The sequence below is a fragment of the Mytilus californianus genome, unplaced genomic scaffold, assembly GCF_021869535.1.
Source record: "Mytilus californianus isolate M0D057914Y unplaced genomic scaffold, xbMytCali1.0.p SCAF_5, whole genome shotgun sequence".
NCBI lineage: Eukaryota > Metazoa > Mollusca > Bivalvia > Mytilida > Mytilidae > Mytilus > Mytilus californianus.
This window is the reverse complement of record NW_026262701.1, coordinates 67,748,289-67,769,663: the sequence shown is the minus strand read 5'-3', so window position 1 is coordinate 67,769,663 and position 21,375 is coordinate 67,748,289. Positions and strand designations below refer to the sequence as shown.

Below are 21,375 nucleotides of genomic sequence, written 5' to 3'. Positions count from 1 at the left end.
TTTAACACAAAAACAAATATATGAACAATATATTGCTCTTATATATATTTGTTATAAGAAATTATTCACTTTGTTATTATTCAATGTTCATAATAACCGCCATTTTGTTGATTAGCTTGACCTAGGATGCTGGGTTGCCATGTGTTGCTAAGGGGGGGGCGGGGCATACCAGTAGAAAATGGAAAGGTGTATTACTTGTTAGAACACATATACAAAGTAAGTAATAAACTCTAGAAATACCTACACTAATTTAGTCATTGACAGAATCTTTCATTTCTAATTTGGACATGATCAAATGCAACTTCCGGGCGGCAACGGAGAACACAAGAAAACGCAAAAAACAACTACTTAAGCATTTAAACGATTTTTATTTGCATATAACATTACAAATCAGATACAAGAAGGTACAAATATATATGTAAAACAACACAATCAAGTTTATGCTACAAAAATATTTTCCTCAAGACCACCTGGTTTCTTGATGGGAATTTGGCCTGAAAAAAAGTCTCAAGAACAGTGTAGCCATACATATTACACACCCCCTTTTTCAGAAATCATTCCCAGGGTAAAAACCCGTGTATTATGCACACCTAAAAACGGTAGGCAAATGATTACATTGATTCCAAAAGTCTATGATAGTAAAATGTTTCCCATTTCTAACATCACATGTTTATTATATTTTCTAGTCAGTTATTTGGTGAAGATGATCCAGATCAGGATGTATCACCAGACACAGAAGATCCGGAGCTTGCTGGTTTGTAGCATTATATTGAAATGCACAAGTTTATACATTCAAGATAGATAATTTAGTGTATGATTTCATTCCCAAGTGCCAGTTTTTTTATTTCATTTTCTTAAACCCATTTTGATATAGAAGTTTCTGTCAGGTTACTGTTTTGGAATTTGCTGCAATGGAAATATAGTCAAAACTGTTTATATTTTCGGAAAAAGATCATATATTTCACTGATTCAATATAAGTGTTTCAAGGTTCCTTAGAAATCTGGGTTTGGGATTTATATACAATGAATAGACAAAAAAAGATTTTCAGAATTCTGACATTCTAAAGGGAAAGGAAAAGTCTAAATTTTGGTCATAAAAGCTACCATTATTGAAATAAGATGTCTGTTCTATTTGACTTAAATTATATACAATGTATCTATTACAGTAAGCTGAATAGAATATTAATGCTTTTAATACTTAGAGTTAGTGGTGTAATACCAAAGATTAATGGTGACATTTTTAATTATGTGGCTCCTTAATTGAAATCAATAAATATAATGAACATAAGCGAACATAACATAAAAAAATAGCATAGCTACATTGTCTGGCAGTTTGATATTAATCTCCATAGTTTTAACATGTTTATTCTGTGGTCCTTTGCATGTAAAACAACACAAATGGTTAAGATCAGTCAATTATTGAAAGTAGCAACATGTTAAATATCATTGCACAGAGATTTTTTGTTTACATATTATAATTGTGTTCCTTACTTTGATATTGACCCATTTAGTTACATTTACCATGTTCCTATTTCCTTAAATACAGATTGATATGTTTTTGTTCCATTTACTTAAATAGCCTGCTTGCTTTAGTTTGGGACCTTGGCAGCCTAGTGGTCTAAGTTAATCTACAGCAATCACTAATCTGTCAACACTGAGGTTGAGAGTTGGGACCCTGCTTGTGCCAGGTGTGGCAGGTGCATTCCACTCTGTTCTAAATTGACCAGGATTGCGAGTTTTGCTGCAGAAGGTGGTGGTTTCCTCTGGGCAATCTGACTTCCTCCACCAATTAAAAACTGACTGCCACAATATAACCAAGAGGGCTGAAAGTGGTGTTATACAACAAAAGTAAATCAATATTTCATTTTTATGCCCCACCTATGATAGTAGAGGGGCATTATGTTTTTAGGTCTGTGCGTCCGTTCGTTCATCAGTCTGTCCCACTTCAGGTTAAAGTTTTTGGTCAAGGTAGTTTTTGATGAAGTTGGAGTCCAATCAACTTGAAACATAGTACACATGTTCCCTATGATATGATCTTTCTAATTTTAATAACAAATTAGAATTTTGACCTCAAATTCACGGTCCACTGAACATAGATAATGATAGTGCGAGTGGGGCATCTGTGTACTATGGACACATTCTTGTTTTGGTTATATTCCTATTTCTGATTTTGTTCTTTACCTGACTGTTTTCTTAGACCTGAAAAATTGTTACATTATATTGCATACCTTTCTTTTACAGGTGATGCTGGTAAAAGTGCTCTGGAGAAAGAAGCCTCAGAGAATGCTGCAGGTGGTATAGAAAGAAAATCCACAAGAACATGGGCCACAGGGACAGCTTATAATCCTCACAAATTATTCAATAAGGTTAGTTAAGAATAAAATACCGTATATAGAAAAAAATCCACTAGAACATGGGCCACAAGGATAGCTTGTAATCCTCACAAATTATTCAATAAGGTAAGTAAAGGATAAAATATGTAGAAAGAAAATCCACAATCGTCAGAATCACTTTGTTTGAACTAGTACACACATGCACAGGTGTGAGATTTACTTCTACATCATAAATTTTTTAAAATGCTAAAATTATCATTGATACTTTTATCTTACGTTCATTTCAAGTATTTTCTTGAAGAAATAATGTTATAAGAGCTACTTAAACACAATCATGCTTTGTAAACGAACGTTTCTGATCCATGTTTTGCCATTGTCAAGTCAACATCTGGTATAAGAAAATGTGCCTACTAAAAACGAAAGTAAAGTTTTTGACAAAGTAATTTTGCACAAATAAAGATTATAAGCCAGATATTAGTACACTAATATGCACACTTTAAATGATGCACTGTCAATTTAACAGTTTACGTCAGTACATGGAATTTGTATGAAAAGTCAAACTTGATATCGTTTTTATTTCAATCATTGTTTATATGATGCCCAACTGATTACCATGAGTGCCATTTGTTATTTAGTCTTAAGGGAGTAAAATCGGGATAAGACAAAAAATGTCTGGCTGGCACAAATAATTTTTGGAAGCCCTGAAATATATAGAAAGAAAATCCACCAGAACATTGGCCACAGGGACAGACTATAGTCCTCACAAATTATTCAATAAGGTTTGTAAAGGATAAAATATATAAAAAAGAAAATCCACAAGAACATGGGTGGCAGGGAAAGCTTATAATCCTCACAAATTATTCAATAAGGTTAGTAAAAGGTTTCCCAAAGTACACAGAGTGAAATGAACAGATTTCATCAACTCAAATTACAGACAGGTTATCTTCTCTATAAATAGATTAATTTAAAAAAAACAATTTAAATGAAAGGAAATATTGGGCAAACATCAGTAATAATAATAATAATAATAATAAATTCTTTATTTAAAGAGGGTAAACTCAGTTAGTTACAGTAAACTAATCTTCCCTGAGGCCCTCACATACAAATTACAATACAATCAAAAACAGATATTTACACATAGTTAATTTACAGTCAAGTAGTTCAATGTAATATTATTAACATGATAAGATATAAAACTGTTCAAGATGAACATGTAGTCAAAAAATCAAATAAAAAAAAAAAAAAAAAATATACAAATACATTGTAGAAAACATAATCTTATCAGGACTGTGTTAAGTACTTCTTGATACTTTGTTGAAAAGTATAAGTGTTTTGAGCTTTACGCATTTTGTGTGGTAGTCCATTCCATAACACTGATCCAGAAAAAAACAAAAAATTTCTTAAATAGCTCAGCTTTTGGCTTAGGAACTATCAGATTACCTTGAGTGACACCTCTCAAGGAGTAAGGATTATTATCTGATTTCAGTTTAAACTTTTGAACTAGGTACATTGGTGCTTCCATACGCATACATTTATATAGAAGTAAATATTTGTGGTATTTGATTCTATTGTCAACTGTCATCCACCCAAGTTTTTTAAATAAGGGGGCTGAGGGGGATAAAGGATCTGCATCTAGAATTAATCTTGCTGCCCTTTTTTGGAGTTTTAAAATTCTTGTTATCCCTTCATTTTTACATTCACCCCAAATAATACAGCAGTAGTCAATTAGGGGCAGAATATACCCATTGTAATATGTTTTCCTTGCATTTATATCTAAAAATTTCTTTATTTTAGAAAGAAGGTATATTCTGGATGATATATTAGCACAAACTTGGTCAATTTGATTTCTCCAGTTAAGTGTGCTGTCAATTTTAACACCTAATAATTTTTCACATGAAGAATTTTGTAATACTTTTGAATTTATTATCAAGTTTGGTTGATTAGTCTGAATTGATAGTTTCTGCTTTGTTCCAGTAACCAAACATTTTGTTTTATTTGCATTAATGAACATGTTATTCATTTTGCACCACTCTTCAACCCTGTATAAATCTTCTTGAACATCATCATGTATATTTTCTATGATTTTCCCTGATTTATGAAGAGTGGTGTCATCAGCATATAGGTCTGTTTCACAATTTTCAATGCATAAGGGAAGGTCGTTTATAAATAGCACAACCAATAGAGGACCAAGTATAGAACCTTGGGGGACACCAAATTTTACATGTTGTTGTTCAGAATAAACATTACAAATGTTTACCTGCTGTTTTCTGTTATTCAGGTATGACTTGAAAAAACTAACAGTAGCCTCACTAAATCCATAAATTTCAAGCTTTAAACAAAGAATGTCATGATCTACCAAATCAAAAGCTTTTCTAAAATCTAATAAAATTGCTTGGTTTAAATTTCCATCATTCATTTCTTGCAACCATTTGTCAATGATATTAATAAGTGCAGTTTGACAAGAATGCTGCGGCCTGAAACCAGATTGTGTAGGGTGTAAAAGTTTAAGTTTAGATAAGTATTTGTACATATTATTAGAAACATGTCTTTCTATTAATTTTGATAAAGTTGGAAGAACAGATATAGGTCTGTAATTTGTTGCTAAAAGCTTGTCACCATCCTTGAAAACTGGTGTTACCTTAGCATTCTTCAGTAAAGAAGGATATTTGCCAGTATCTATCATTCGGGCCAACCTTAAAAATATGTTTGTTTGCAGTTTTCCGACTGTACCTTCAGACTGAAGGGTCGGTAGGTAGGAAAAATATTTTATTTTATCAGCCAAAATGAAGTTTATACAAGCAGTTACACAAACCAAGTTTCTTGTGAAGAAATTTTTTTTTAAAACAACAAACACTGAAAACCAACATGAAATGAACAGGCATTTTCAGATAAAAACTTTTCAACCAAAATTGAAACTATAACATGGTGTGATTATCCAATTTATGACATTATTAAATACTAGTACTGGAACACTTATAAGATCTTATAAACAAGGTATGACTAGAATTGTTTTAAAAAAATTGTTCACTGAAATATGCTTCTTTACTAGAAAGTTTTCATGAGTAGAGTATTTTCATTAGGAAAATGTAAGAGTGTTATCAATAAAAAAAATTAACCATTGAATCTTTCTCAATTAAAAAAAAAGGAAACTTGAAAAAATATATTTGACATCTGGCTGTTTTCATAAATCTAACAATATTTAATTATATGTAATAAGGTTATATTTTGATAGATATGTTGATGTGATCAGGCTTTAATTAAAACCAAAAAAAATCTTAGACTTCAGGGTGAAATCAATAGCATCCCTTTAAAAGTAAATTGTGTGTGCTGAAATGTTTTGACTGCATAAAAAATTGGCAGCATAGCTCCTAAGGACATGTTTTAATTCAATTCACACTGTTTGGGTATATTTAATATTGTAAGAGGGAGAAGAATTGCAATGAGTGGGGTAGCTCCCCTTATCCTAAAGGAGCATACTCATTGCAATAGAAGATAGATTTAACATAGAGAAAGTATACTTATTTTTACAAGCCAACCATTCATTTTCTTTACATTTTTGTGTAGTTTCTGTGGCTTCTTATAGATTTGGCATTGTCTATCGATTATAAATTTCAAATGCGCCCTTCCTGGCGTTTTAACAGATATCCATGAAGTCATGGAGAAGTGGTTTCATCCTTGTTGTCTTCACAACGTTTTATAGAAACTATGGCATACTTCAGGCTGCTGTCAAATTGTTTAACCACTGATATTGGTTCCATAAAGTCAGGCTCAAGAGATTCTGTACCCAATCTGTTTGAGATGGAAATGGTTATCGTGTCGGTTTTATGAATATCCGCTGCATCATGTGTTCTCAAATCGTCAATGATATCTGTCTGAATCTGTATAAACAGTTTACTATTAAACTTTTTTGGTTGTTATTTGTTTTAAAATTGACAGAAAACGACAGCGCAAAGTACTCATCCATGTCTTCATCGATACTTGTAAACAATCTCCATGTGCTTTATTATTAAACGGTCCCATGTTCGCTTGACAAGAAAGTAAGAAAAACCGAACTTGAAACGTGTAATTGACCCAGACTTTAAATCAATTCCAGAAACGACCAGAAGTTCCGGATTGCGTCAATAGAAAAATAAAAATAATTTCTTCAAATTAAAAGCAATAAAATTTTCACAGTCGGGCGGATTTTCGAGGGTCGGTCGGTAAACTGCAAACAAACAATATTTTAATTAAAGCCTCGGTTAAATATGTATGTGAGAGGTGATGCAATAAAAGGGGCACTTAATCTTAGGATTTTTGGTCCAATATTATCCATACCAAATGCTTTGTTTATATCAAGTTTTGTTAACTCATTAAATAGCTCATTCATGATCACTGGTGGTATAGAAAATTTATCATGTTTATGTAATTTATTTTTAACAAATTTACCAAGATTACTGAAATCTGCTTTGTTTACAGGTGTATAACTTCCTTGTTATCTTAATTTTTCTGAGACAACAGCCTAACAACAAAGGTTTTATAGATATTTAGAGGTCAGGATTAACATAGAATTTACATCTAACACTTAATCTTAAAAACTAATGATGTAATGGGAGGGACCAAGTTATATTCTGTTTGTTTACCTGCTTTAGTTAGAATACAAGAAGTTCTTATGTCTAGGAATTTTTTTGTGATTAGTGACAGGGAATCCCATCTGTGTACATTTAATTTGTCCACATTTTCGAGAGAACATCTGTCCTTAAATTTGTCCTAAAATTTTAGGGATTGCATATTTTCAATGTCCCATTTCAATTTATTTTCTGTCATTTCAATCATTTGTATTTTTCAGTTTTTTAAAGATGATATAAAATATTTATTATCAATGGAAAATTTATGGAAGAAACGACGACCACCAACTCCACTTGAGTATTCTGATTTACCAAAAGGTTTGTTTATATTCTGGATTGTTTGAATGCAATGCTTAAATAAAAGTTGATCTATAAAATGTATAGCTCAACTGTTAATGGAAGTTAGTTTGTCAGATTTACAACTTATCTGTCAATGGAAGTTAATCTGTAATATTTATAGCTCACCTGTTAATGGATGTTGTCTTGTAAAATTTATTGCTCCCCTGTTAATGCAAGTTGATCTGTAACCATATATCTCCATCTGTTAACAGAATATAGCTCAACTGTTGATGGAAGCTAATCTGTAAGATTAATAGCTCACATGTTAATGTAAGTTCATCTGTAAACTATCTCCACCTGTTAACAGAATATAGCTCGCCTGACTGTTAATCTGTAAGATTTATAACTTACAATTTGGTGAAAGTTGATCTTTAGATTTATAATTTGCCAGTTTATGAAGTTGATCTCTAAGATTTATGACTTGCCAGTTGATGGAAAGTACCTATAAGATTTATAATTTACCAGTTGATGAAAGTTATTTATAAGATATATAACTTGCCAGTTGATGAAAGTTATTTATAAGATATATCTTGCCAGTTGATGAAATTTGATCTGTAAGATAAATAACTTGCTAGTTGATGAAAGTAAATTTGAAAAATATATAACTTTCCAGTTGATAAAAGTTAATCTGTAAGATATTTAACTTGCCAGTTGAAAGTTAAATCTGCAAGATTTATAACTTGCCAGTTAATGAAAATTACTCTAAGATTTATAATTTGCCAGTTGATGAAAGATTTATAACTTGTATGTTGAAATTTAATCTGTAAGATTTATAACTTGGCAGTTGATGAAAGTTAATTTGCAAGATGTATAAAATATTGAACACAACACATTTAATAATTTCATGCGTCCGAAGCGCTTTTCTGGATTTACCTTCATCAGGAACGCTCAAAGCCAAACATTTGAAATCTGAGGGATGTATAAGTACCGAAACAGTTGAAGAGCTATATGATAAAAATACCTAAAACAAATAGCCAAATCCATCTAAGGTCAACTTTGCCTGAGGGAGTTGAAACCTTAGTTTCTTTATAATTTCAAAATTTATAAACGGGCAATTTTAGAAAAGTTTGTTATAAATCATGTCAGTACCGAAGTACTGACTACTGAGCTGATGATACCCTCGGGGACTGATAGTCCACCAGCAGAGGTATCGACCCAGTGATGTAAAAAATTGAACACAACACGTTTAATAATTTCATGGGTCCGAAGCGCTTTTCTGGATTTACCTTCATCAGGAACGCTCAAAGCCAAACATTTGAAATCCGAGGGATGTATAAGTACCGAAACAGATGAAGAGCTATATGACAAAAATACCTAAAACAAATAGCCAAATCCATCTTAGGTCAACTTTGCCTGAGGGAGTTGAAACCTTAGTTTCTTTATAATTTCAAAATTTACAAACGGGCAATTTTTGAAAAGTTTGTTATAAATCATGTCAGTACCGAAGTACTGACTACTGAGCTGATGATACCCTCGGGACTGATAGTCCACCAGCAGAGGTATCGACCCAGTGATGTAAAAAATTGAACACAACACGTTTAATAATTTCATGCGTCCGAAGCGCTTTTCTGGATTTACCTTCATCAGGAATGCTCAAAGTCAAACATTTGAAATCCGAGGGATGTATAAGTACCGAAACAGTTGAAGAGCTATATGACAAAAATACCTAAAACAAATAGCCAAATCCATCTAAGGTCAACTTTGCCTGAGGGAGTTGAAACCTTAGTTTCTTTATAATTTCAAAATTTACAAACGGGCAATTTTAGAAAAGTTTGTTATAAATCATGTCAGTACCGAAGTACTGACTACTGAGCTGATGATACCCTCGGGGACTGATAGTCCACCAGCAGAGGTATCGAACCAGTGATGTAAAAAATTGAACACAACACGTTTAATAATTTCATGCGTCCGAAGCGCTTTTCTGGATTTACCTTCATCAGGAATGCTCAAAGCCAAACATTTGAAATCTGAGGGATGTATAAGTACCGAAACAGTTGAAGAGCTATAAGACAAAAATACCTAAAACAAATAGCCAAATCCATCTAAGGTCAACTTTGCCTGAGGGAGTTGAAACCTTAGTTTCTTTATAATTTCAAAATTTATAAACGGGCAATTTTAGAAAAGTTTGTTATAAATCATGTCAGTATCGAAGTACTGACTACTGAGCTGATGATACCCTCGGGGACTGATAGTCCACCAGCAGAGGTATCGACCCAGTGATGTAAAAAATTGAACACAACACGTTTAATAATTTCATGCGTCCGAAGCGCTTTTCTGGATTTACCTTCATCAGGAACGCTCAAAGCCAAACATTTGAAATCCGAGGGATGTATAAGTACCGAAACAGTTGAAGAGCTATATGACAAAAATACCTAAAACAAATAGCCAAATCCATCTAAGGTCAACTTTATCTTGCTAGGTGATGAAAGTTAATCTGTAAGATTTATAACTTGCCAGTTGACGTAAGTTGATATGTAAAATACAAATAAAAAATGTTTGAAAAATCCTACTATGGACTAGTTACAACAAAACTATAAAGAAATCATTTCCTTAAACCAATAAAGTAGATTGGTCAATCACTCCAACTGCTGTCAAACAACATAATGCAGATTATTCCAGTTGAGAATGGTTCTAGAAAGTCACCTTAAGAATATATGAATTTTTTTCAAAAAAGGAAAATTTTGGTTGTGTTTCACTACTGTGTTGTGACCATATGCTTAATAGGGATGTGCATAATAAATTATGGAACTTCCTCTATGAAAAGTTAAGGATATTTCAATAAACAGAAACAGGTTTAGATGCAAACCAAAAAAATCAGAGATTTTTAATTTGAGATATTTATCCCAGTTAAATAATAGATTTGGGAAAAAAGGTATTAGGTCATATATAATATAATGATACTATTTTTTTATACAGATAAAAGTTTAGAAACAGGTATGAGAGACCAGAGAGTTTGGTCTATACAGGAATGTTCTGATGTTTTCTCAACATGCTTATCTAAACTTAGAGACCAAGTACATCAGCAGGGAGATGGTATACTGGTATGGGATAAGGTACGGTGCTAAATACAGGGAATTAAATTGAGAATGGAAACAGGGAATGTGTCAAAGAGACTACAACCCGACCAAAGAGCAGAAAACAGCCGAAGTCACACTAAACTCCGAAACATATAAATGAACCAAAATTTAAAAAAAAAGACCCAAAAAAACATATAAGACTAACAAAGGCCAGAGGCTCCTGACTTGGGACAGACACAAAAATGCTGCGGGTTTAAAGCATTTTAAATAGAATCCAGACACCTGTTAAAACTGAACTCATATAACAAGACAGCATTGAATATTATTTATCAATTTGACATGAATAAACCAAACTCTGTTTAATATGAACAAAATATGTTCCAACAGCTTTTACCAGGAGTATAGAGTATAGGGAGATTGAGTTGTACTTTTTTTTTAATTTATGTTCTAGACCATATGAATCAATACATATTATTATCATAGTGTACATCAATCTCAAAAGGTAAAACATATTGGTTATAGACAAAAAAAAAAAGTTTTGCCTCAAAAGTGAAAGTTTCAGAATTTCAACTTATTTCTGTTTTTGATTAAGGTAGATATAGATTGTATGGATATGCATAGATCACACATGTGGTGTTAATATGGTATTCCTCAATAATACGAGACATGCAATATTTAAGCTTCATAATGATAGAGTATGACAATATCAAATAGGAACAACTTTAAATTTAAGGTCTTTGTGTAAACAAATATCCCACAGTCTTAATGAGAGTATTAATTTAAAAAAAAAAAAAGGGAAATCAATAATTTGAAAGAATATAATTTATCTGTTGTTTAATTTCTTATAGTATTTAAGGAAACTTTATGGAAGAATTTTTACAGCTATGAAAATCAATAATTTTAAAAAATTAATCACATCTCTAAGATATATTTCAAGATTAGATTAAACAGGGATTGGCATCCATGCACTAAGAATTTGAAAGAAGGAGTTTGGGAGCATGATGAAAAACTGCACAGCATACAAAATACATGTTTCAAGTTAAAACAGACAAATATCTATTTAGCTGTTCTTTCATTTCAATTTTGAAAGTTTTATTAAGTGATTGTTTGATTTCGAACAATTTTGAGGGAATTTCAGAACATTTTCTAAGTGCAGATGTTAGTACAATAGTATGTCCAGTTGTGTTTGAATCAATCTCTCAAAAAGCTTTTCAGTCTTCCTAGCTTTTTTAAACTCTTCATGTAAGATATATATACTAGGCAAAGGAAGAAAGGAATCACTTTAATTAATTGATTTTTATTGATTGTCATATTTCAAGATTAATTTGAATATTTAATGTGTCAGAAGTAAACTTAAATGGCTGATGTAAACATCAGAATTACTTCATGAAATCAAATGCCTCTGTATTTGCCAATAAATTGTGAAATACAAATATTTAAAGAAAATGAATAACAGAGAAATAATGTGGTGAGAACACTTTTAAAAGTGTATCATTTATTTAGTCCACATGTATATTTGAAATTTTTAAACTTTTTTTATCTGTGTTTATTTTTAGGATGATGACATTGCCATGGATTTTGTAACAAGTACAGCTAATATCAGAGCATATATCTTTGGTATTTCTTTAAAATCTAGATTTGACATAAAATGTAAGTTTTACCTGAAGCAAATTGTAATTTGTGAACATGCAGATATATTTTCCATGAGGTTTTTAAAAAAAAATTGTTTCATGTCTTATGGTATGCTGCTATTCAAGTGGGGTTAACAGTTGTGGGGGATGTATCAAATACACATCTTATCCCCATTGGAATGCAGACATTAAATTGTATTCCCTGCATTTAAAGAGTTTCTCACCAACAAGAAACGTTGCAACAACTCTCTCATAGTTTAGAGAACAACAACAATCATTCAACTATCTATCAATCATTTTAATGTGTTGGCAGTAGATCTAAATTTTGCCGTTTTTTCATTAGTTTTATCCATGTATACTTTATTATTTGAAATAAAATGTACTTCTGCTACTTGTAGCTTTTTCTTCTGGAATCGGGATATCTAAGTTAGTTAGTTTTCTTTAATTAACTTCGACTCAATATTATTTGTTTTGTACTGCCTAAAAGAAATTTTACGAAAAGAAAAAACTATCCTGTAAATTGACAAATTCAAAAATACATTTATTTAAAATGATTTGCCAGTCAATGAAGTTATTACTGACTCTAATTGGTGTCTGTACTGGGACAATTTGAAAGGAAAAAGTTTTGCTTATAGATACAGTTTTAAATTGTGATAATTTCAGCTATGGCTGGTAATATAATTCCTGCGATAGCTACAACAAATGCTATTATAGCTGCCCTCATTGTAATGGAGGGGATTAAAGTTCTACATGGAGATTTTGATAAGTGTAAACAGGTATGAATTACATTTTAGTTGTTTTAGAACAGGTAAAAACAAATTCTTTTCATTGAAAATTAAATTTTGTTTTATCTATAATGTTCAATGATACTAAAATTTCAAATTCATCACCACAGAAAGTTTTTTTTAACCTTTAAAATCCGTTACATTTGGACAAATTTATAGCACCTGACAATTTTGATTTAGAGCCTTGGACCTATAACAGTGTCAGAAACCTCCACTTGCAAACTTGCCAAAGGCAAAAGGTACTCAGATTTGGAGAGAAATGACGTGAATATTTGCCAATGTGTCAAGTGATGATTTGTTTGATGCCAAGTTCATCGATTTTTCATTGCTTCTGAAAATCAAATAGATAGATGTTAAAACATTTAACTAGTGTACATCAACCTACATACTCAATACCTGTTAAAGAAAAAGGTATTTAATTATAAATAAACCATTCAATAATGAAATGATACTTGTATATGAGTAATAAGTTTTCATAACAAATTTTATCAAATCCCTGATAGTAATCACAAAGCAAAATTAAACGCTTGTGTAAATAAACATAGGAGTGAGTTGTTTTCAAAAGGTGATTTTTTTCTTGTACAGATATATCTGAACAGACAGGCCAATCCTCGGAAGAAATTACTTGTACCTTGTGCTTTAGATAAACCAAATCCTAAATGTTATGTGTGTTCATCAAAACCTGAGGTCACAGTTGTTTTGAATACAGAGAAGTTTACAGTTAAACAATTAGAAGATAAGGTAAATATAGATTTGTAAGATGGAAGCCGATCTATATAGATAAAATATACTGATGTTTACTGGTCTGTGCATCAGTCTGTGAGTCCAGTGTCAGGTTAAAGTTTTTGGTTAATGTAATTTTTCATGAAGTTGTTGTCACTTTAAATTGAAACCCGGTACACATGATTATTGTAAGGTGAACTTTTAAAACTATACGCCAAATTACAATTTTGACCTGATTTTACAGTTCAGTGAACATGGACATATGATAGTGCATGCAGGGAATAGTGTCCTATAGACACATATCCTTGTTTGTCTCTTGTTAAAATAATTTAATTTTCAATATGTTGAACATGGAACATTGACTAGAAAATAATGGAATTCATAAAAATATATTTTGAAATTCTAGTAAATCATAGAAAATAACAATTAAACTTGGGGTTAGGATTACATTTTATTTGCTGTTCTGTCCTTTCAAGAGCTGACTTCCCCATGCAAGTCTTCATTTCCTGTTACTAGTGATTAATGGTTAACAGTAAACATATTGTATAATAACTTTTATTCCCTTAAACATACTCTTTTGTATTTAATGAAATAAAACTTTTTTTCTGTAAATTATTCAGGTATTAAAAGTAGGTCTAGGTATGGTGGCACCTGATGTGGAAATTGATGATGGAAAAGGTGAGAATTACTAATAGTGCAGAAAGGACATCTGAGTGACTATATTCATATTTATAATATTATAATTGTTTGAAGATACAGTAGGTTGTTATTATTGTGAAATACGATTTCTCTGTTGGTTGGGCCTGTTATCTATTGCAGATATTTCTCATATCACACTGCACGGAGTGGAGTGTGATACAAAAAAGTGATATGAAAACTGTTAATTGGATTGGCTTATCCAGCATCATGAGACGATATTACGACATTTCCATTGACTATTTGTTAGGTCATTGATAACTTTCAGAGGTTAAGACAATGTACATTTCGTCCATGGCAACGGGCATATAGGATTTCTTCAATAATGTACAAAACACTCACACTTTTCACCTGGTAATCTTATATTAAACAAATTTTATTACATTCTGAAGCGTACAAAAAGTTTTAAAATGTCTGATGTTGAAGTTTGACGCTGGAACAGGACATATGACATTATGCTGGTATGTGCGAAAGATTAGATCAACTATTCATGGAATTTTTTATTCAACTCAACAAAAATGTTGACCATAAGAGAAATAGGTTTAACAACTTGTGAGAATTGGATATAGCTTGATATCAACTCTTGTTATCTAATTTAAATAGTAATGATAAACTTGCCACAGGCTAGTTTATTATTATATTGAAATTAAACAACTGGAGATGAAATCAAGCTATATCCAATTCTCACTCATTATAAAACCTATAATTATGCAGAAGAGAAACTTCACAGTGTCTATTTTTGTTCAGATGATATGTTAGATAACTTTAATCTTTATCATTGAAATCTAATCAGTGAAAAGCTGAGAACAAGTGAACCATATTTGTATTAAAAAAAAAAGATGCAGAGTCAACAAGGAATGATATACAAAGCATTATTTAAGTTAAATCTTGGACTGCATAGAAGTTACTTGTAATAATCAGCATCATGTTTTTTTTTTATTTTGTAGGGACAATCTTAATATCCAGCGAAGAGGGAGAAACAGAAGGTAATATAGTGAGCAAACATGTTTAAACCTGCCACATTCTGTATGTGCCTGTCCCAATTCAGGAGCATGTAATTCAGTGGTTATTGTTTGTTGCTGTATATCATATTTGTTTTTCTTTTATTGGTAGATACATGAATCAGGCTGTAAGTTTTCTTGTTTGAATTGTTTTACATTCGTCATTTTGAAGCCTTTTATAGGTTACAATACAGTATGAGTTTTGCTCGTTGTTGTAGTCTGTATGGTGACCAATAGTTGTTAACTTCTAAAGTGGTCTCATTAGCAATCATACCACATCTTCTTATTTATAGATATAATATGAATGAGTAAGATTGTAAATATATATGTCTATTAGACTGTTCAATTTTTTTTCTTGTACATGGTTATAAATATGTTTACTGGCAAGCTTTTTCCTAACTGTTCTTTCCCATTCAGAATGATTATTTGCTGTGAATGGATGACATACTGTAAATTCAGAATGTATTGTGTGCATTTGTTATTGTATTTGTTGAACAATCAGCACAGATGCAAGTTTTATTACTGTGATTTCTGGAAATGCTGCATACAAAAAAGCTAACAAAATTAAAAATGCAAGTTTTAATTTTCATATTCTTTTCCAGTATTTGGTGGATGACTCGTCTCTATGGCATTCACACTACTCATTCTTATAAATATGTAGAGGATGACATATCTAATTAAAGTTAACAATTTGTCATATTACAATAAAGTGAATTTGTGTTTTACAGAGAACGCAGAGAAACATCTGAGTAATTTCAAAATCACCAGTGGTACCATACTTAAATGTGATGATTTCCTTCAGAATTATAATCTAAATGTCATCATAGCTCACAAGTAAGTTACTAAAATTAGCATGAATAATGGTTTGAAAGTCCGTACCTGCCAACTTTTGAATATCTCCTTAGGTGTTTTGAGGGATCATGCTGGGCTTTACCAATGTCCCAAATGCAATTTTTAATTTCATCTGGCAACAAAGTACTGCTTCTGGCTATATGTCTGGCTCCAAAGGTGTCTGTAATCAAGCATGACTGACAGGGTAGCAATTACATTTTCAAGCGTTTGGGGATTGAATATTTTTACAATTGCATACAATATTTTATCACATTCTTGCTTATCAAGTTGCAAAACCACATATAAATCAAACTTAAAGAGGGATTGCAACACCATAGTAAAAAGTATCAAAAGTGGGAAAGAGAACAAAATATTCTTGATGGATTTGATTGAATATCATAGTACTGAAATTGAACATATTAAGCCAGTGGTCTTGTTATTCCAAATTAGAAGGGCACCGCCCCCTTGGTGCCCTAAGCTGCGCCCTTCTGCCCTGACACCCTGTTCCAAAATGCCCTTGTTCTGTTATTGCATTGTACTATAAAAATTGCCCTTTGTGTAATTGATTTCCCTTCAGAAAGTTCAATTACATTCATGACAACTGATGATTGCCCTGAGGTTAATTAAGTCATCAGAATCAATTACTGTAGATAAGACTTCTAAGGTGTTAATTACTAGGTAATTAAGACAATTTACCTTATTGTCCATATCATAATTGAATTTAAATTTGATGAATGTGTCAGTGCGTGTTGTGTTTGTCGGTGTGTTTGATCTCCACACCAAAATAGATTTTAAGACATTCAAATACAACCATGCCTTCGCAGAAACATTGTCATTCTCAACTTGTTAGCAACAAGAAGAAGTTCGCAAAGACAAACTCATCTATCAATTTGTTCTTCAACAAAGACTCAAATCAGTATCTGCGATTTTTTGAATTATTAATATACGATATATTAGTTTGTCTTTGCCTGCCCTCACTTCTGATATTAAATATATTATAATAATATTAAAATAACAAAACAGTGGACATTGCATTCACTTCAACTGTGTATAATCCTCCGAAGAAGATCTGTCTGCATACTTCTGACTTTAGAACTTAAAGGTTTAGGAGGACTTTTGAATAATGGTGCAAAATTAAGAAGGTCTTGGTTTGGGGAGGGGGTTTGGGTCATTATATTCTGTATTCTTTATTTTTATACAAATTTTCTCTATATTTTTTATTTTTTATTTTGAAATATTTTCTCTATTCTGAAGCATATACAGAACATTAGCTTATTATAAGGCCAGGATCATTGGACAACATAACCTACTCACTGAGCAAAGTTCTGACACAGTTACAAACAACGTAAAATCATGTTTTGCAGATTTTATAATATAATAAATAATTAACAATAACTTATGCAATCTTTATTGTCATCATATACAGTAATACACAATGTGAACATGTGATAAAAAGCCATGAAGAATACGCACAGAAACATAGACAAAAAATTTGAGAAGTGACCTTTCCCCAACCTCAAAAAGTGCCCTGCATTCCACCGGCACCCTGCCCCTTTCAATTTTTAGCTGAAGCACTTAAGCTATTGCCTTTAAATATTAAACACACACGGAAATGTACAATCAGTACTTTTTACTCTTTTGATATCTTATAATTTATAAATACTTTTATACTTGTAGAGATAAGTTAGAAGAGGAGAAAGAATTTGTTATTGTAGGAGATTTATCTGAATTGAAAGCCACAGCAGAAACACCTAATGGAGTTAATGGTGGACAGGAGGAAAATAAACAGGATGATGGTTTGTATTTGTGGGGCTTCAGTAGGGTACCCCTTTAGGTCACCCCTTTAGGTCACAAGGTCACTTTAAAGCAAATAAAACATTTAAGGAAAATTCAGTTATTTAGAGAAGCGTGTCTCAAAACTTGGTGATAATAACTTGATTGCAGTTGAGCTCATTAGATGATTTGGTTTCCTCATTTATACAATTGATAAAATTGTTGTTAAGTTTTATTTTTGGTATGAATTTTTTTATATAGTTCAAGAATTATGGCTAATAAAAATTTCAACAAAATAAAGTTCAGTGATTCAAATGGTACTCTGAAATGATGAAATCAGTTTATGGTTTGCCTAACAGTTTTTTGTCTTTAATGATGAGAGTGTTTTCAAACAATTTTAAAGTGTATGATTTTGATTTTTACCAAAATATATTTGTTATTATTACTTTGGTTAAATGTGATTAAAATGGTCTTCAGTCAATATTTGATCAATTCTTTGCATTTAAAAGGTCATATTCTTTTCCCAATCGCATGTCAAAGACTGTTTATTTGTAAATTTTAATATGACGTTCTTCAAATGCTTTTAGTACTGGGTATACCCATGTTAAAATACGAATATATTGTATGTCAGCTGATCTGCAACATCATGATTTATTTGAGTTGTTCCAATCATACTCCCATGTCACAAGCTTTTAATGAATGAGTTACCCGAGGTCAATCGGTGTAAATGACATCATTAAACGATTGACTCTAACACTTGACCGTTAGGACAAAAGCATTGTACGGGAAGATGCATGAATGTGAAATTGTTAAAAGATTGAAATATAGACAAAAGATGATAAGAATTTCTCTTAAATAAAAGTCAGATTTATTAAATTTGTTCAGTTATCAAGTAACTAATACAAATGAAATAGATTAGGGTCTAAAATATTTATTTGTGGTTTTTAGGAATGAATACATATTGGAAGTCAAAATTGATAGTGAGTTAATTACAAGAACAGCAAATATGTGCCTTCACCTAGAGCATTTTGATAAAGAAATTGCCATCTTTCTCCTATTAGAATAGAAATAATTCATGGGGGCTTGATTTATATTGATTTTACCATTGATTGGATCTGGATCCAAATCTGATTACTCCAGTACTACTATCAATAAACAGAAATTCTCTATATTTGGTTAGAAGAAACGCAGTGTTGAGTTTAAACATTTACTCTGTTTCAGATCTGTTGGACTTCGTCTTCCTGTTTTCCCATAATTTGAATTACCCATTGGTGCGTGCTTAGCTCAACAAAGCACAACAGTGTATGCATTCTAGTTGTTTCTCTGTCTTAGGGACATTCATTTGGCTCAGAGGGTATCAATACACAACCATCTGGTTGGAATGAGGGCATTAAATTCAATATTTCCATAGGGAAAGTGTCAAGCCCTATGCATGTTAAAAGACCCATGTTCCATTGCTTTTCCTATCCAACATACTTTTCCTTATTTTTCAGTGGCTGTGCAAAGTTCCTTTCTTTAACTCAGGTCTTCATACTTTGCATAGCCTACTTGTTAATTTGGTTCTGATCCTGAATATGCATGAAATATTTTCTACTATAAATGTAATGACAAACAAAAGCCAATCATCACTATAGCTACATACATTGTTCTATTTATAAAGATTTTTTATTTAAATCATATACATATGTATATTATATTCATTTTCAGATGATGATGATCTAATGGTGGTTGAAGAACCAGTCGAAGAACCAGTAGTAGAACAGAGAAAGAGAAAAGCTGAAGATATAGATATCGATGAGAAGACTGCTAAGCGTATGAAGTTGTCCAGTATACCAGAAGAATCTGAAGATGATGTTGTAATTTTATGACATTACTGCATGGAATAATCATCTGTCAGTCACTTCTGTGTCATATTTGTATCAGGAAGTAAATACCAGATTGGAAAACAACTTCAGATTTGTTGAAAATGACATTGTTATTATGAAAATATCTTTGGAAGATTATGCAGTTATGAAAGCAAGCAGTATTCATATTGATTATGAAAATGTTCTGTTGTTCCATTAAATACAATGTTGAATGTACAGCGAAAACAGAAAAATAAAATGTTCAACATTTATATTAGCTATCATTTAACAGTTCATACATTATAGCATATCATTTTTCTTCCAGTATTTTTTTTCTTTTTCTTACATGAATATAAGCAGATTAAATATAAAAATAAGAAAATGTGGTATATTTTCCAGTGAGACAACTCTCCACCAGATACCAAATGACATAGAAGTTAACAACTGTAGGTCACTGTACTGCCTTCAACAATGAGCAAAACCCATACCGCATAGTTGGTTATAAAAGGCCATGAAATGACAAATGTAAAACAATTCTAATGGGAAAGTCCATTTAAGGCTTGTCAGTACCTAGTAATAAATTTTGCCATCACTTGGAATTTGTTGTCTGTCATCTTAACTGTCAAATCATATCTTCATCTTTAAAACCTCAAAAACTACATGGCTAAACTTATCAGATATAATGTATGAATGTCATTCATTAAAAATATATAATTTTGCTAAGTTTAATAATGGTCACCTGAAGCAAGTCTTGGTTTTAAAAGGTCACTTTTTGACCATGTTGTGGAAGTGTAAATCCAGCTTGTCAGGTGGGTGGATTGGTTTATAGAATGGTGAATGTTGGGTGACCTGGATGGTGAATTCGCTTAAATGGGGAAACATATTAAGTGTAAGCAACTCCTACAGTTTTAAACTATGAGCCTCCAAGCATTTAAAATATTTGTATATACATGAAAATATGCACCTCATATGTAGATATTTAGATTTTTTAAAGTTAATTCATCATATATAGTTGCTTAGGAACAGAACCTACTCTGAACAGTTAACTTGATTAAAAGAGGGTAAAATTGAGGTCAAAATCATGTAAAATATGTCAAACAGACATTCTTTTGACAAAATTTTTACAAACAAAAAATTACTGACCCATCATGTTTAGTCTATAAAAAAAGGAAGAGCTCATGAGTCGAAGAAAGACTGATAAAACTGTGGCAAAAATGAAACACAACAAAAAGACAAGCAAGTTCATAACTCTACATAGCATACTGAAGACTTAAGCAACATGAACCCCACCAAAAACTGGGTGGGATGATCTCATGTGCACTGGAAGGGTAAGCAGATCCTGCTCCACTTGTGGAACATGTAAGGTTGCTCATGGTAAGTACAAATTCCTTATAAGTTTAATTTTCTGAAAAACAGACCTCATCAGTTAAAACATAACTTGACCAATATAGCATGAAAATAAGGTATACCATATGACATAATGTACTCATAGACAATCAGTAAACCAAATAATGTAAACCTTCTATGCATATATGTATAGCAACTGAGGAACAGACCTCATTCTGAAAACTTAACCAGACCACTTGAGCAATTTTTGTCATCCAATTTGGGAAAACATATTGCGGTTAAACAAATTGTACATCGACCATTTGCTTTGTTGCCATCAGGAAAGTAATACATATGTCTTTCAGGCAAGACAATAAATTTGCAGTGTCTAAGATTGTGAAATTGATTTTGAGATTGTCTTAGGTTTAATTCAAAGTTTTGGTTAGATAGTTATTATAGCACTTTGTTTTAG

At 31.6% G+C, this 21,375-nt stretch overlaps 2 protein-coding genes across 5 annotated transcripts in view; both read left to right on the top strand.

Moving 5' to 3' along the window:
• LOC127701287 (SUMO-activating enzyme subunit 2-like) overlaps positions 1-19,849 on the top strand; it is a 37,165-nt gene extending 17,316 nt beyond the window's left edge. The window contains exons 7-18 of the mRNA XM_052205154.1: positions 687-754; positions 2,242-2,366; positions 7,159-7,255; positions 10,193-10,329; positions 11,850-11,943; positions 12,588-12,700; positions 13,295-13,450; positions 14,053-14,110; positions 15,076-15,114; positions 15,858-15,963; positions 17,638-17,756; positions 19,441-19,849. Of these exons, the coding sequence (XP_052061114.1) occupies positions 687-754; positions 2,242-2,366; positions 7,159-7,255; positions 10,193-10,329; positions 11,850-11,943; positions 12,588-12,700; positions 13,295-13,450; positions 14,053-14,110; positions 15,076-15,114; positions 15,858-15,963; positions 17,638-17,756; positions 19,441-19,601 (1,273 nt within the window). The 3' untranslated portion in view covers positions 19,602-19,849. The remainder of the gene's footprint in view (positions 1-686; positions 755-2,241; positions 2,367-7,158; positions 7,256-10,192; positions 10,330-11,849; positions 11,944-12,587; positions 12,701-13,294; positions 13,451-14,052; positions 14,111-15,075; positions 15,115-15,857; positions 15,964-17,637; positions 17,757-19,440) is intronic.
• LOC127701268 (nuclear factor of activated T-cells 5-like) overlaps positions 1-21,375 on the top strand; it is a 347,248-nt gene that overhangs the window by 199,461 nt on the left and 126,412 nt on the right. The window lies entirely within an intron of this gene.